At 42.3% G+C, this 14,976-nt stretch overlaps 1 protein-coding gene across 3 annotated transcripts in view; it reads left to right on the top strand.

Annotated features, from left to right (window-relative positions):
- DST (dystonin) overlaps positions 1 to 14,976 on the top strand; it is a 592,252-nt gene that overhangs the window by 212,072 nt on the left and 365,204 nt on the right. For 2 of the 3 annotated variants that reach the window (XM_063442944.1, XM_063442945.1), the window contains 2 exons: positions 10,836 to 10,925; positions 13,623 to 13,658. In XM_063442944.1, coding sequence (XP_063299014.1) covers positions 10,836 to 10,925; positions 13,623 to 13,658 — 126 coding nt within the window. Of the gene's footprint in view, positions 1 to 10,835; positions 10,926 to 13,622; positions 13,722 to 14,976 lie in introns of all 3 variants that reach the window. The other variant, XM_063442942.1, reaches the window with a different exon arrangement.

The raw sequence follows: 14,976 nt of genomic DNA, 5'->3' as shown, positions 1-14,976 counted from the left end.
ATTCACCCGTGACCGTACGAATTCGATCCCCCCTCTACCGCCCGACGGATCGCCAGTGGCGCATGAATGAATCCATCCTTACAGACGCTCCTATTGTGGCGGATATCCGTACGGCACTCACCAACTTCTTCGAAGATAATGAAACCCCGGAGATCCCGGCACTCTCGATATGGGAAACGCATAAATGCATTCTCCGGGGATTGCTCATCAAAATATGCTCGCACCGGAACAGGACACAGAAACAGCATATAAAGGACCTGACTGAGAGGATCACACAACTGGAAAATGCACACAAGACCACCCAGGCGGATGATGACTATAGAGCCCTCTTGGAAGCCAGAAAGTCCTTACGGGATATCCTGCACAGGAAATTGCAGTACACTATCCGTAAATCCAACCGCTTATTTTACGAGTACTCCAACAAATGTGGCCGCCTCCTTGCCCGGACACTCCAAAAGAGGCGCCGAATGTGCCAAATCACGAAAATCAAGACTAGAGACCAAACGACCTCGCAACTCCCGGATAAAATAACCGACGCATTCCGCGGATTCTACGACGAGCTTTATAATCTTCCCATGGACCATTCCGCAGACGCCGAGCGCCGCCAGGACGATAGGATAGAGGCATATCTCCACCAACATGTTACGAGCACGTTAAGCCGCGAGCTGGCGGAGGAACTGGAAACCCCCATAACACTGGAAGAACTCCAATCAGCGCTGAAGGGCGCCAAAACGAACAAGGCCCCGGGCCCGGACGGTTTTCCGGTGAGATATCTTAAGGAATTCGGTGATATCCTGCTCCCTAAACTGCTCGCTGGCCTAAACTCCCTCTTGGAGGGCGAAAACCTCCCAAGGGACATACTAACGGCCACTATCACAGTGATACTTAAGGAAGGAAAAGACCCGTCCGCATGTGCGAGCTATAGACCGATTTCCCTCCTAAACGCCGACCTGAAGCTTTTTACGAAAGTCATAGCCACGCGCATTAGCCGGATATTGCCAGAGCTGGTCCACCCAGATCAGGTCGGATTCATCCCAAAGAGAGAAGCTAGGGACAACACTATACGCGCCCTGAATGTCATCCAGGCAGCACGCCAGTCCTCGCAAAAGATCCTACTCCTCTCAACGGATGCTGAGAAGGCCTTTGACAGGGTCGACTGGCGCTACATGAAGGCTGCGTTGAGGGCCATGGGCTTCGGACCGCACATGATGGCGTGGATCTCCTCCCTGTATGTGGACCCGACAGCGCGCATACGGATCAATGGCGCCCTGTCCGAGCCTATCCACATCCGTAACGGAACGCGACAGGGCTGCCCGCTTTCCCCTCTTCTGTTTGCCCTCTCCCTAGAGCCATTTCTGGGGGCGGTCAGGCAGGACGGGGGAATAGGGGGACTAAATATCTATGGCCAGACACACAAGGTTGCGGCCTATGCCGATGACATGTTGTTCTTCGTCGCTAACCCGCTGGTGTCCCTACCGAACTTGCTGAAGGCTTTCGCGGAATACGGTAGTGTGTCCAATATGAAGCTAAACACGGATAAGTCAGAAGCGCTACCCATCACCATCGACAAGGAACTGACCGAACGCCTGAAAACCCACTTCGCCTTTTCGTGGTGTTGCCACAAAATCAAATACCTAGGTATATGGCTCTCGGCGGATTTGACTCAACTTTATACCCACAACTTCGCACCAATGCTCCACACCCTGAAGGCAGACCTGACACGCTGGGCGAGCCTCTGTGTCTCCTGGTTCGGAAGAATAAACGCCATAAAGATGAACCTCCTGCCCCTCCTCCTTTATCTATTTCAAACCATCCCCATCAACCCACCTACCTCCTTCTTCCGAACCATCGAGGCAGCCATCACCCAGTTTATATGGCGATCTAAGACCCCCAGGCTGAAGAGAATACACCTCCACCAGCCGAAAGATCGAGGGGGAACTGGCCTCCCTTCTATCAGGGACTACCATAGGGCATCACACCTACTCAGAGTAGTAGACTGGCACGTGAACAGAACCGACAAAACGTGGATACACTTGGAGCGGGCGCAACTGGGGGGCACCCTCCCAGCGGTGGCCTGGCTCGGCGGCCCACTGACTAACTCGCGGACCCGGAACCACCCTCTGATAGGGGCAACACTGCGGACCTGGTACTCCATCAGGATGAGGCTCCAGCTCTCCACGACGCCGGGACCGCTCACTCCGATCACGCACAATCCTGAACTGGCAGGGAGCCTCTCCCCCAGAGATATCAAGGCATTTGGAGAGACCGAATGGACGTTCATGCGCCACTGGTGTACAGGGGATGGGCTGAAGCAACTCCCGGATCTGATTCAAGAGGCAACGCCATCGGGCCTCGACAGGTTCCTGTACTTCCAGGTTAAGACCTTCTATCAATCCCACCCCGGACGCCACCTGTTCCATAGACCGACCACGGAGCTTGAGAACCTGTGCGTGCGACGGGCTCACATGACTAGCGGGGTCTCTACCCTCTACAAGATGATTCTCGCCGCATCCTCCGGGGAACCTATGAAACATATGACACCATGGGAAGAGGCCGCGGGCATCACACTTTCGGCCCCCCAGTGGACGAAAATCCATATACTGGCCCACCAGAGCGCCCTGAGCTCCAAACATCAAGAGCTTAACTATAAACTACTGACGGGCTGGTATAGGACCCCGGTACGGCTACACAGGATGATGCCCAAAATCTCCGAGGTCTGTTGGAGGTGTGGCTTGGAGGCAGGTACTGACATGCATATCTGGTGGTCGTGTGGGAAGATAGCTACCTACTGGCGGCAAGTCCACGCGAAGATCAAGGACATTGTGGACGTAGAACTCCCCTTCCAACCGCTGCAGATGCTCCTTCACCACACCCCCCTACCCCTCTCCCGATACAAAAAATCTCTGACCCGTCACCTCTTGAATGCGGCCAAGCTCCTAATCCCGGCTAGCTGGAGGTCCCCCCAGGTGCCCACTCTTACCCAATGGATGGACAAGGTGGAAGAGATTCATGGCATGGAACAACTTACGGCTTCCCTCCGGAACACCACAGAACGACATCTACAGACCTGGACCCCGTGGCTCATGTTTATCACTGACAACCGCAATACCGGGACGCAACCAACGCCCATAGCCACCGCCAGCGCTGAAAGAGAGGCTGACTAGTCCGTTCGAGGGCCTCAGACGCCCTTGGGTACACCATGGGGAGCCAATGTGGAGGGGCGTGGAGAGGGAGGACACCCCGGAAGGGGACGTCCCGAGAGGTCCACATTGTCCTAATCCACCCCTCCCTCCTGTCCTCAAGCACCCACACTCCCCCGTCTATCTCCTTTTCTTCCCGAATCTTTGCTCGCTCGGCTCTACCTGATTTCACCTCACCTTGCCTCCCGTACCGAACACGCCCGGTACTTGCCGTGTATGGTTTAGACAACGAGGGTTACTACCAGACCGACCGGGTACTCAGTACTAACGCCACCTTCTCCCATCACATCACCGGTGAACCCTGGCAGGCCCAACTATGGGCTGGTGTCGAGATAGATACTGCTAGGGGGACATAGAGATAGGGAGGCACCTTAATCCTCACCGCACTACTCAACGGTAGCGACACGTACATTATAGAGGCCCATGACCGTCACATGACGGGGACACGATACACCCACAACAGCCCAAGGATGACTGTGACTAGGTGACCCTGGAATACCTATACTTACTTTGTGAAACGTGACACCCTGATAGGTGATCCCCGTCTGGCAGTTGATTTCAGGTAACACAGACGAGCTTCATGTAACCACACACATGGTATGGGCTGAAAGCTCGCACATTACCCGGGTACTCGAACGAACGCAGTCCATACACAGGTTCACAACCCAGAATTACAGGTGCTCCACCATTGGGAATCATCCTCTCACTACAGCACTCACCACCCTTACTATTACCAGCAAGGAATCCCCACACTAAGTTATCACTTAACATAAAGATTTAACTATAGCGCACATATAAGTGAGGAATCTGGGCAAAGGGTAAAATCTAACCCCCATCACTCGCCGGCAAGGTGCAGGAGAGTGAGCCTCCTAGCTTCCCATTTCCCCTAACCCTGTGTACTTCCCTAACACTGGCTTATTGACGAAAACAAAGCCTACAATATAATTATCCGACTAGCCTATACTGAGGCAAGGATGGCATAACTCTAATAGCGATCTCTCTTACGTGTTGCCCTTTACAATGTTGTTGTGAAATACTTGCTAGCACTACACATCTCGATAACACTACGAGGCTCGCAGTCACTCTGAGATACCGTACGGTTCATTGAATCTTACCTCCCCCATGTCGAACTTTGTTGCCTTCCTATCCCCACTCTGTATCCCGCTTAACCTTATGCCTTAATGACTCAAAAGGTGACTAATATGCCTCCGCAGAACCATAGCTTGTATTTTTGACTCAGGCTTAACACCAAAACTTATCTTATCTAGCTCTTAAAACAAAATCCAAAAAAAAAAAAAATCATAAGGCATAGTACTTTGGAAATGTAATCTATTCTCATTATCTGATGTATCATACCCATACTGTTACTTAATCGCATGTTTCCCCACCGGCTTTTCTTCTGTATCCCATATTTACTGCCTTGAATAAAAGAAAGATTGACAAAAAAGAAAAAGCAATGGTTTGGCAATAGGAAAACGTTTTGGTTAATTTTTTTGTTGAAATGAATGTTTCAGACAGTGGCAGCTTTAGTCTGAGTGCTGTTTTCGTGTACGGAGCATACTCAGCATTTTCTTAACTCAAGTTAATGCTGTAGGTGGGATGATCAAATATCCCTTTAATCCGGACATGAGATAATAAATATATACAATATGTCTACAGTAATATCAGTTCTTCTTTGTAGGATGTATTTTATTTTGGCATACTGAATTTGTATTGGCAGCCTGTGCCAGAAGCAATGTCATAACCATCTGTGAGTCAATAAATAAATAAGTGGGCATTATTACTGGCAGGGGAACGGAAGTTTGTATGCCTACTTGTAGAAAGTGATAGCAATTCACTGTCTGTTAGTGTTACATGTATGTGGATCAGCAGCATTCCAGCCTAGAATGACATTTAAATTTACACTTATTTTAACTTACTGCTAACTTTGGTTGCTATGTAGCGGACATTAACATGTAAACAGAGCAAAAAAATTGTAGTCGTCTTTCAATAATGTAATTTATGCTGGTGTAACTTTCTCCATTAACAAGGATAGTTTATATTCAAGCACACTAGATAAAGGCAATATAACGCTGTCTGCAACAAATTTTATAAATATAATCTTATCAATATAATCACTGCTTTGAAGACCCTCAGTTGGTATAAAACGTGCCACTTAGTGTAAAGGCTAACTCATCTAAATAAGCAGAGCTTTCTTTGTTTGCATGGCATACTTAAAGGGACACTGTAGGCACCCAGACCACTTCAGCTAATAAAAGTAGTCTCGGTGCTGTGACCAGTGGCGTACCCACAATCCATGGGGCCCCAGTGCAAAACTGATCCATGGGGCTCCCCCCCACCACACAGACACACAGACACATACACTAACACACACATGCAAAATGTTTAAATCACCCTCCTATTACCTACCTTTTAGATGCAGGAGGGTGACTTCCCTGGGGTCCAGTGGCTCAGGCTGATGGGAGTCAGAGTTCCCACTCGGACTCCCTCCTCTCTCCCGCGCGACTCCCAGTGGATGCTGGGAGGAGGGACCGGGGCAGTCACTTACTCCCAGCATCTGACATCGTCAGAGGGGGCCCTGTAACAGCGCAACTGGGCCCCCTCTAATGTTGATATTCATTACCATTAGGTGGTCCTAACAGCATGGACCACCCGATGGACCCCTTCAACACGGACCCGGAGGTTACATCGTGCGGGCCGGGGCCGCAACAGATGGCCCCCTGGAGTGACGGGCCCGGTCGCAGCTGAGACCCCTGCAACCGTGGTATGTACGCCACTGGCTGTGACTGACTGTGACCCTTTTGCAACCGTGGTATGTACGCCACTGGTGTGTGACCCTCACGGATCTCCAGCATCAGATTTTCCCCATGGGAAAGTATTAATAATGCTTTCCTATGAGGTCTAATGCACGCGGCCATTACCACGCATGCGCATTAGGTCTCCCCCGCCGGCGGGGGTAGAGCGTGGGCAGAGCCTGACCCAGCACCGAGGAACATCGGCGCTGGATTCAGGCAAGTGACTGAAGGGATTCTAACCCCTTCAGTCCCGCGGGAGGGGGTCACTCCAGGATTTGTTTTCCTGGCACTATAGGATCCTTTTAAGGTCTTGATAGTGATGTCATTATGTAGAGTCACAGTCTATAAATGGTAAAAGAAAAATTGGCAACAAAAGTAATTCTGTGCTCTGTGTTTTCAGCATTTCTTACAGAATTATTTACATTTTAGTATGTATTGGAATTTAAAAGTACATTTGTTTCATGTTTGTACAGTTAAATAATGGCATCATCAAAATTTATAGAAATATTAACTTTTTTTTATGTAATGCAAAATTTAGTTCACATTCATATGACCTGGACATAACTTTAGCACTAGTTAGTAAAGAATATATATAAAAAAAGAAATGGTGAAAAGGGAGGGTTACAAATTAAAATATTCATAGAATTATGTGTGAAAACAGTAAATTTAAAATAGAAAAAAAAATAAAAGATATACAGGGTTATTCATTAAAATGAGTATTCAAGGAGAGTTCAAAGTGAATTTCAAATTCAAGGTCAAAGTAGCTGAACTGGAAAAAATTCTCTAAATCGGCTATGCTTTCAGTTCAACTACTCTGGCCTTAAGTTTGAAATGTGCTTTTAATTCAGCTTGAATTCTCACTTTAGTATATAACCCTGAAATCTAGAAATGTATATTTTTAAGTCTACTGACATTTAAGAAGTTATTGATGACTAAAATAAGCTTTTTTTTAACCTGCATAGAATACGTACAATTGAGAAAAACCTAATTGTAAAATGTATAAAGCACTACTGTGCTGTAACATACTATGAACCTGCACTCAAAGTAGATGAAGACATTGTTGTTGATTCAAACTGAAGAAATCTTTGTGATGGAAAAAGTGTTCACGGTACTGTGAAAAAAAGCAAAAAATAGGCAAGTTGTGATATGCCCACCAAAGTGATATTTGCTAGGAAAGTTGGTTAAATAAGATTTTTTTTTTGTTTATTAGGTAAGACAGTTGCTTCAAGCTGCAATATACTCACACTTGAACAGGTTTACCTACTCCAGCTCAGTTGACAAAAGCAACTTAATTCACCTTGTACTGACAGTGGCAGTCTTCTTGATACTGATAAACTTTTAACAGGACACTTTAAAGAAACACTCCAAGTAGCTGTAGTGGTTATGGTGCCGGTAAGCTATAGTGGTTATGGTAATCCCCAGTGTAGGTAATCAAAAGGTTGTCAAACTGGTGGTACAAGATTTAACTCATTAGCTGAAAGTTATCAGATACAGCAGGACAGGTTAGCCTCAGGAGATCTAAAGGAAGCTTCTTGCAAGAGCGTCCAGCTCCCCATGAAGACTGAGATTGGTGACTGAATTGACTAATCGTGTTAGGTAGTGCCAGGGCATCTCTGTTACCATAACCACTACATCATGCTTTTCTTTCTTGGACTCTATTCTATCCCTTTGTAGAGTGATTTTCAAAGTAAACATGGTGGTCTCCTTTTCCAAGAAGATTACTCCTTAACAAATTGACCCATCAAATTCATGACTGTAGGGCAGCCTGGAGGTGCGTAGATAAAATACGCAGGATATTTCATGCTGCCACAATGTCTTTATAAGTCACATAGATTGCAAAACTTAATAATTGTTCATCAGCTATTTATCTGGTATAGAGAATATTTTTGCTAAGCCAGTGTCTTTTGCTTTGTACTGTTTATATAGTTTCAGTGCAAGTATTTATATGATGTTGTCATGTTTTTTATTTAACCCCTTAAGGACACAACTTCTGGAATAAAAGGGAATCATGACGGAATAGTTCTGTCATGTGTCCTTAAGGGGTTAAAGTGAGTCTGTCACTAAGTTACTACCCCGGCCTCCAGCCCAAAGATCCTGGGGACCTTTGGAATCATGTTAGTGAAACGCTCACTGTAAACCTGATGGCTGCTAATTCTGAAGTAGTTAAAGGGACACTATAGTCACCTGAGCAACGTTAGCTTAATGAAGCAGTTTTGGTGTATAGAACATGCCCCTGCAGCCTTACTGCTCAATCCTCTGCCATTTAGGCGTTAAATCCCTTTGTTTATGAACCTTAGTCACACCTCCCTGCATGTGACTTGCACAGTCTTCCATAAACACTTCCTGTAAAGAGAGCCCTATTTAGGCTTTCTTTATTGCAAGTTCTGTTTAATTAAGATTTTCTTATCCCCTGCTATGTTAATAGCTTGCTGGACTCTGCAAGAGCCTCATGTATGTGATTAAAATTCAATTTAGAGATTGAGATACAATTATTTAAGGTAAAACGCATCTGTTTGAAAGTGAAACCAGTTTTTTTTTCATGCAGGCTCTGTCAATCATAGCCAGGGGAGGTGTGGCTAGGGCTGCATAACCAGAAACAAGGTGATTTAACTACTAAATGACAGTGAATTGAGCAGTGAAATTGCAGGGGAATGATCTATACACTAAAACTGCTTTATTTAGCCAAAGTAATTTAGGTGACTATAGTGTTCCTTTAAGGAACCCAACTGAGGGCCACCTAGTGGTAGCTTTAATAACAGCAGTTGCATTGGTATTAAAGATGACGGATAGTCCAGAAGTTGTATACTTCTGCTCTGGACATTACACCACTTAATAAAACATCTACTGCAATTTGTGTTAAACTTGGGTACAGCCCGGGTACACGTTGCACACGAGGAGGAGAAATAGAAATGTTGTTAAGTCTGTATGCTTTCTCTTTGCCGACTGCTCATGTCTCAATCTAATTACTTTTAATCCTCACTGGAACAAATCAGTCTGTCTGTAATATACCTGTGTAGTCGTATTTATTAAACTTCCGGATTGGTTCAAATTATTTTTTATTGAGCCGATTAGAATAATAATAAAATAACATTAAAACTAAAGTATTTTTGCACAAGACTAGTTGAGTATGCATGCACTGTCTTGAAAACAGTAATGTCTCATAAACCAAAGTAATGTATTTTCAAATGTAACCAGTGACACTGGTTTCAATTCTATAATGACTGTTGCGCTTTTAGAACTGCTTTTTATTCATTGTTTTTAGACTCCTTCCACATTGGGTATATAATAAAACAGACACTGGGAGGTGTGTATCTCATGTATAATGTACAGTTGTGCTCAAAAGTTTGCATATTCTTGGGGAATTGGTAATATATGTACCATTTTTAAAGAAAACACGAGTTAGGAGGCAAAATATATTTCTTTTATTTCTGTAGGTTATAACAAAATGGCACAATCATAAAACAAATCATGGCAACAAAGAAAAAAATGAAATTACCTCTGTTCAATGGTCTGCATACTGTTTATTCTTAATACTGTGTATTGCCCCCTTTAGTATCAATAACAGCATGCAGTCTTTGTAATAGTTGTTTATGAGGCCCCTTATTCTTGCATGTGGTATGGCTGCCCATTCGTTTTGACAAAATGCCTTCAGTTCATGCAAAGTCTTTGGTCATCTTGCATGAACCGCACATTTGAGATCTCCCCAGAGTGGAGAGTGGAAACTGTGATGGCCACTCCAGAACCTTCACCATTTTCTCCTGTAACCGCTGAAGGGTCAACTTCACCTTGTGCTTAGGGTCATTGTCATGCTGGAAAGTCTAAGAGCGTCCAATGAGCAGCCTTCATGCAGAATAATGCAGATTCTATGCCAGTATTTTCTGTTAACATGCTGCATTCATCTTGCCATCAATGTTCACAAGATTCCCTGTGCCTTTAGAGCTTACATCCCCCAAAACATCAGTGAGCCACCAGCATGCTTCACAGTGGGGATGGTATTCTTTTCACTATAGGTCTTGTTGACCCCTCTCCCAAACAGAGTGCTTATTGTTGTGACAATAAAGCTATATTTTGGTCTTGTCACTCCAAATTACAGTGTGCCAGAGACATGTTAAGGTGTTTTTTGGGTATATTGTAACTGGGCTTTTTTGTGGCATTGACGCAGTAAAGGCTTCTTTCTGGCAGCTCGACCATGCAGCTCATTTTCGTGCTCCTTGAAACAACTACACTGTCTTTTTCCCGAGCAGCCTGTATTTCTCCTGAAGTTACCCGTGGGTTTTTCTTTGTAGACTAAAAAATTATTCTGGCAATTGTGGCTGAAATCTTTCTTGGTCTACCTGACCGTGGTTTGGTATCAAGAGATCCCCACATTTTTCACTTCTTAATAAGTTATTGAACAGTACTGATTGATTGGTCAGGGCCATTTGAGTGATTTCTGTTATCATTATGATTTAAAAGGAGGCATAAAACTATGTGATAATAAATGGCTTCATATGATCATTATCCTTCAATAAAATACATTTTTTTTTGCATGATCAGTCATATTTTCAAAAGCAATGCCAACATTTCACAATTTCTGCCTGGGTATGCAAATTTTTTAGCACAACTGTAAATCTCACATAAGAACCTACAGTAAATGTTAATGATAAAATAGAAAACTGACCATACTAATGTTCACGAATGATTTGAAGTGTCACCAATTCTGCAGCTTTGTTCAGAAGTACATTTTTACCGTTTTTTTTTCTGACTGCTCATACAACACAATCAATCTAAGTAATCCACTCCATTTTGCCTTTGAAACATGTTCTAGATTATGTTTGATAAGTCCCCTTGCTTTCTGCAGGTACGAAAACATGTCGGTGACCTATATGAAGATTTACGAGATGGGCATAACTTAATCTCCCTCCTAGAAGTACTGTCCGGAGACACCCTGGTAAGTCCTTCTCCAATCACTATCTAGTGTTAGGAAAAATCACATTACAAGAATGAGGTTTCCCAAAACAAGATTTCTTTGTAGATTTTTGAAGATAAAGAATAGCACTATAGCACTCTGTCTTGTTCTTATCTGTTAAATTCTGTACTTTCTATATGTCATCCTTTTAGCTCTGTTCTATAACACTTTTTTTTCCATATTTTAATGTACATTTCATGTGTTTTCCCTAAAAACGGAACACACTATTTAAAAATGTAAACACTTTTGGTGCCAGATAGGTCTATGTCAGCCTCATACTAAGACGATATTTAATGGGATACTGTAGGTACTATAAAAATTTCATCACACTGAATTGGTTATTGTTTTTGGAATCCCCTTAATGGACACTGTGATAGGCTGAAAGCGGTCAGCTGACACTCTCAGCTAATCACAGTCACCTATTGCTGCTCAGATGAATGCTTCCTAATGCCCGAGCAGCAGGAGGGACATGCTGTTGGGAACTCTTGTATAGCATTAGAACATTAAAAATGGTTTAAAGTTGAATGGGAGGACAGTACCAGGGGACTCCAGACACAATACCCCTTTCAATGAGATGAAGCAATTGCAGTGACTACAGTGTCTCTTTAATACATAACATTGTTCACTGTTCAACATGCACTTTCCCAACATGTCATCAGTGCTTTCTCCTTACAATATGTAATGTAAACTATTCCTTTATAACAAAGGTATGTCTGTGAAAAATGGCTGTGTACCATGTTACTATACATATGCAGCATTTGACGACTTATATAATATACATATATTATTCCATAAAGATAGCTTTAGTGTATGCTCTGAGATTTAGCAGATTCAGTAACTAATTAATATATACTTCTAAAAATTAATGTTGCTCCATAACTCAGCCTTTCTGTCCCTTCACACCCTGATCTGCAGTACTTCTGCATTACTTGTGCTCTAAATGTCATTTCTATCTAGTGTTAGATGTCTATATAGAATGTTGACCACTGAATTATAGCTCCCAGGAATCCTTTATGTGATTATTAAGCACTGCTTATGGGAAAAGCTAAGCAGTTCCATAGCATATTAATGGGACATTCTAAGCACCGAGCTTTTAATTATATTAATATTTTTCCCTACAGTGCACTGCAGAATATGCTAAATAAATACTAAAAATAATAATAATAAATCGGCCTTGCATTTCTGACCGCCAGAGAGCCAGGAATCACGCTTGCTGGATTTTAGACTAGCTCGTATTAATGAGTTGAATAGTCAACGCTCATACACTACTGAAGTAGATGGACTTTTTGATGTGACCCTAACAGGAAAAAACACATAAAAGAATTGTGTCCCATAGAAGACACTGCTAGTATATTATCAATGTAGTTAACTGTATTTGAATAGTTTATATACATTTAATGATAGGATTACAAACACATTTGTGTTTATTCAGTAAGTTCTGAATTATGGTAGATTGACCAGCGACTTGAACATTTTAAGAAACAATAGCTGATTAGAAAAAGGGGTCAGTTGGAGAATTTTTCAAACTTGGCCGTGTTGGCATACAGCTGGCAGATCCCTTGTTAATTTGCCACAATTTACTTAGTAACCCCAATTGACTGTGTTGTTTTTTTTTTTGTTGTTTTTTTTTTAATTTTCAATACATTACATTTTGGGGTGTGGTTTTCCTGCTAGTTTATACTTTGTTATTGTAGCTCGTGTTCCCACAGCAACAGATGCACATTCTTCATATCATTTCAGCTCCAAGATACACCCTTTAAATGGAAGTTCATATTAGCTGTTTCAAGACATGAATCCAGATCTAAGTCACATTAGGAGCCATAAATTCATATTCAAATTGGTCCTTAACATATACATATAGAGAGAGTGTATACTACAATACTCCATATGCTTTTTGATGGGTTAAGTTTTATAATTATATATGATCTTAAATGGTTAATTAAAACAATAGGTGTTCAGTAGTTCTTGATTTAATCAATGCCACCATGTAAATAAGATATGTGTGCAAAAGCATGAAAATATACCAAGTGAGAAAGTACTAGCGCAGTCTCTGTTTTCCTTCATCATTTGCATGTGGTTAGTTATTTGACAGTGGATTGAAGTGTTGGAGGCTGGACATAGGCAGCATGTAGAACTACCACCACTATAGCAAACAGTTCCCTTTTATCTATTGCTCGCAACTTCTAGAACAAAAGCCTGGAATGTTGATAGGTGGTCAGTATCTTGGTCACATGTACCACAATCCTTCTCTCAAAATAAAGCATGGATTATTTTATAGCTGTAATAAAATATTTAATCAGACAGAATAAACCTTAACTGCCCTTTTCACTACCAGCTTTATGATATACGAACCATACCGGTTTTATACAAGTTCACAAGTTCCTATACATATAACAATGTTGCTGATTTACATAGTCTCTAAAGGACCTACATAATGATCTTCTCCAGTTGGTTGCATTGTTTGACCTGGGATAATAATTTTGTTCATAACTCTCTGGCACCAAAATCTTAAATCTATTCTTGACGGATCCTTAAGTATCATTTCCTTTCTCTGTGCCAGAATTTCTCTGTGCCTGGTTCTCCTCCCTTCCATTATGTTCTTTTCATGCTCTTCTTTTCATTTGTGGTCTGTCTTGTGTCTCTGCCGTGCCTTCTTTTTCTGTCTGTTGTGTTCATTAGCCAAGGGAACGAGATTTTTTGAAGACCTTACGGTTGGTGAGTTCATCGGAAGCATGCGAGTATGATCAGCATGAGGATTTGGAGGATGAGGATAAGGGGGTAGGTGTGTCCCCCGTAACAGTACTAATAAATGTTTAGCAATGCAGTGACCAGTATAGTTTTACATTTAGAATATACAAGTGTGTTTATTAATTTATTTTGAAGTTCTAACAGCATATATGTCTGGTTTAATAAATGTAAAAGTGTGCAAAAATTTTCCCAATTGCAATATTTATAGAGTTTGTTAATATTTAGTAATAAGTTAGAAATATACTTTCATTATATTAATGTGCAAGGGTGTGTACTGAAGTTTGGTCGTCAACAAGCACTGTCAACCGCAGCCTAAGAAATTGTCAAACCACCGCTGGACACATAACGAATAGGTGCATATAACCAATCCCCAGATCTTATTTCAAATCTAGAGACATCTTATTGTATTCTTCCTGGAAGAACACTTTATACATAAATTAACTACTGCATAATCAATGTAAATAGGTCACCATGTACATGATTTATTGGCACTCAGTCTGTCTGCCTCTTAAATTAGATTATCAGCCTTACAGGAATAGACACGCCCCACCAGTTACATCTTTTACGTCTATTTATTGAAACAATCTATGCTTCCAGTTAGATAATATCTTGCAATATGAGAGGTCATTGTTTCGGTAATGTTATTGGAAATGCCCTATATACTTGGATAACATTTGTATCATTGCAAGTTAACACACCATGTGCTTATTATGCACACTTACTTTCTTAAATTAGGTTTGCTATGAAAATGCTGATCCTGAGCTACAGATTTTTATTAAAGCTAAGTGTAAAGAATTACGGTAAAATAAATCAATAGCCAAATTATTGCAAGAACACAGTAGGTTCCACTGCAAAATGTTGTTAGTGCTTACAATTGCAGACTGAATTGTGAACAGAACATAACCTATAGACTTGTGCATGTCAAACATAATGGTTTGTTCATAAACAATTTTGGTTTGTGCAAACAGAGTTACATCCATGTGGGGTTTTGGTTTGGACAAATTTCATCCATGCAATCATTTTTGGAGAATTAAATTGGACCAGTTGCAAAAAGTTGCAAAAAAATCTTGGCGACATGAGGGTTGACTTATCTGGTGAGTGGCTAACAAGCCAACCTTAAAAAACACAAGGTAAAAAAAAAGTAAATATTACTATAAAGCAGGTATGAAACATGCCATATGGCCCCCACCTGCCATGCGTGTGGGGGTGGCTACTAAAATACGGGGGACACCTATCATTTGTTCTACCCCACGTGAAATTAAATAATGCCTCCACCCATGAGCAG

This window comes from Pelobates fuscus, chromosome 2 (genome assembly GCF_036172605.1).
Source record: "Pelobates fuscus isolate aPelFus1 chromosome 2, aPelFus1.pri, whole genome shotgun sequence".
NCBI lineage: Eukaryota > Metazoa > Chordata > Amphibia > Anura > Pelobatidae > Pelobates > Pelobates fuscus.
This window is presented reverse-complemented; position numbering and strand designations above follow the sequence as displayed.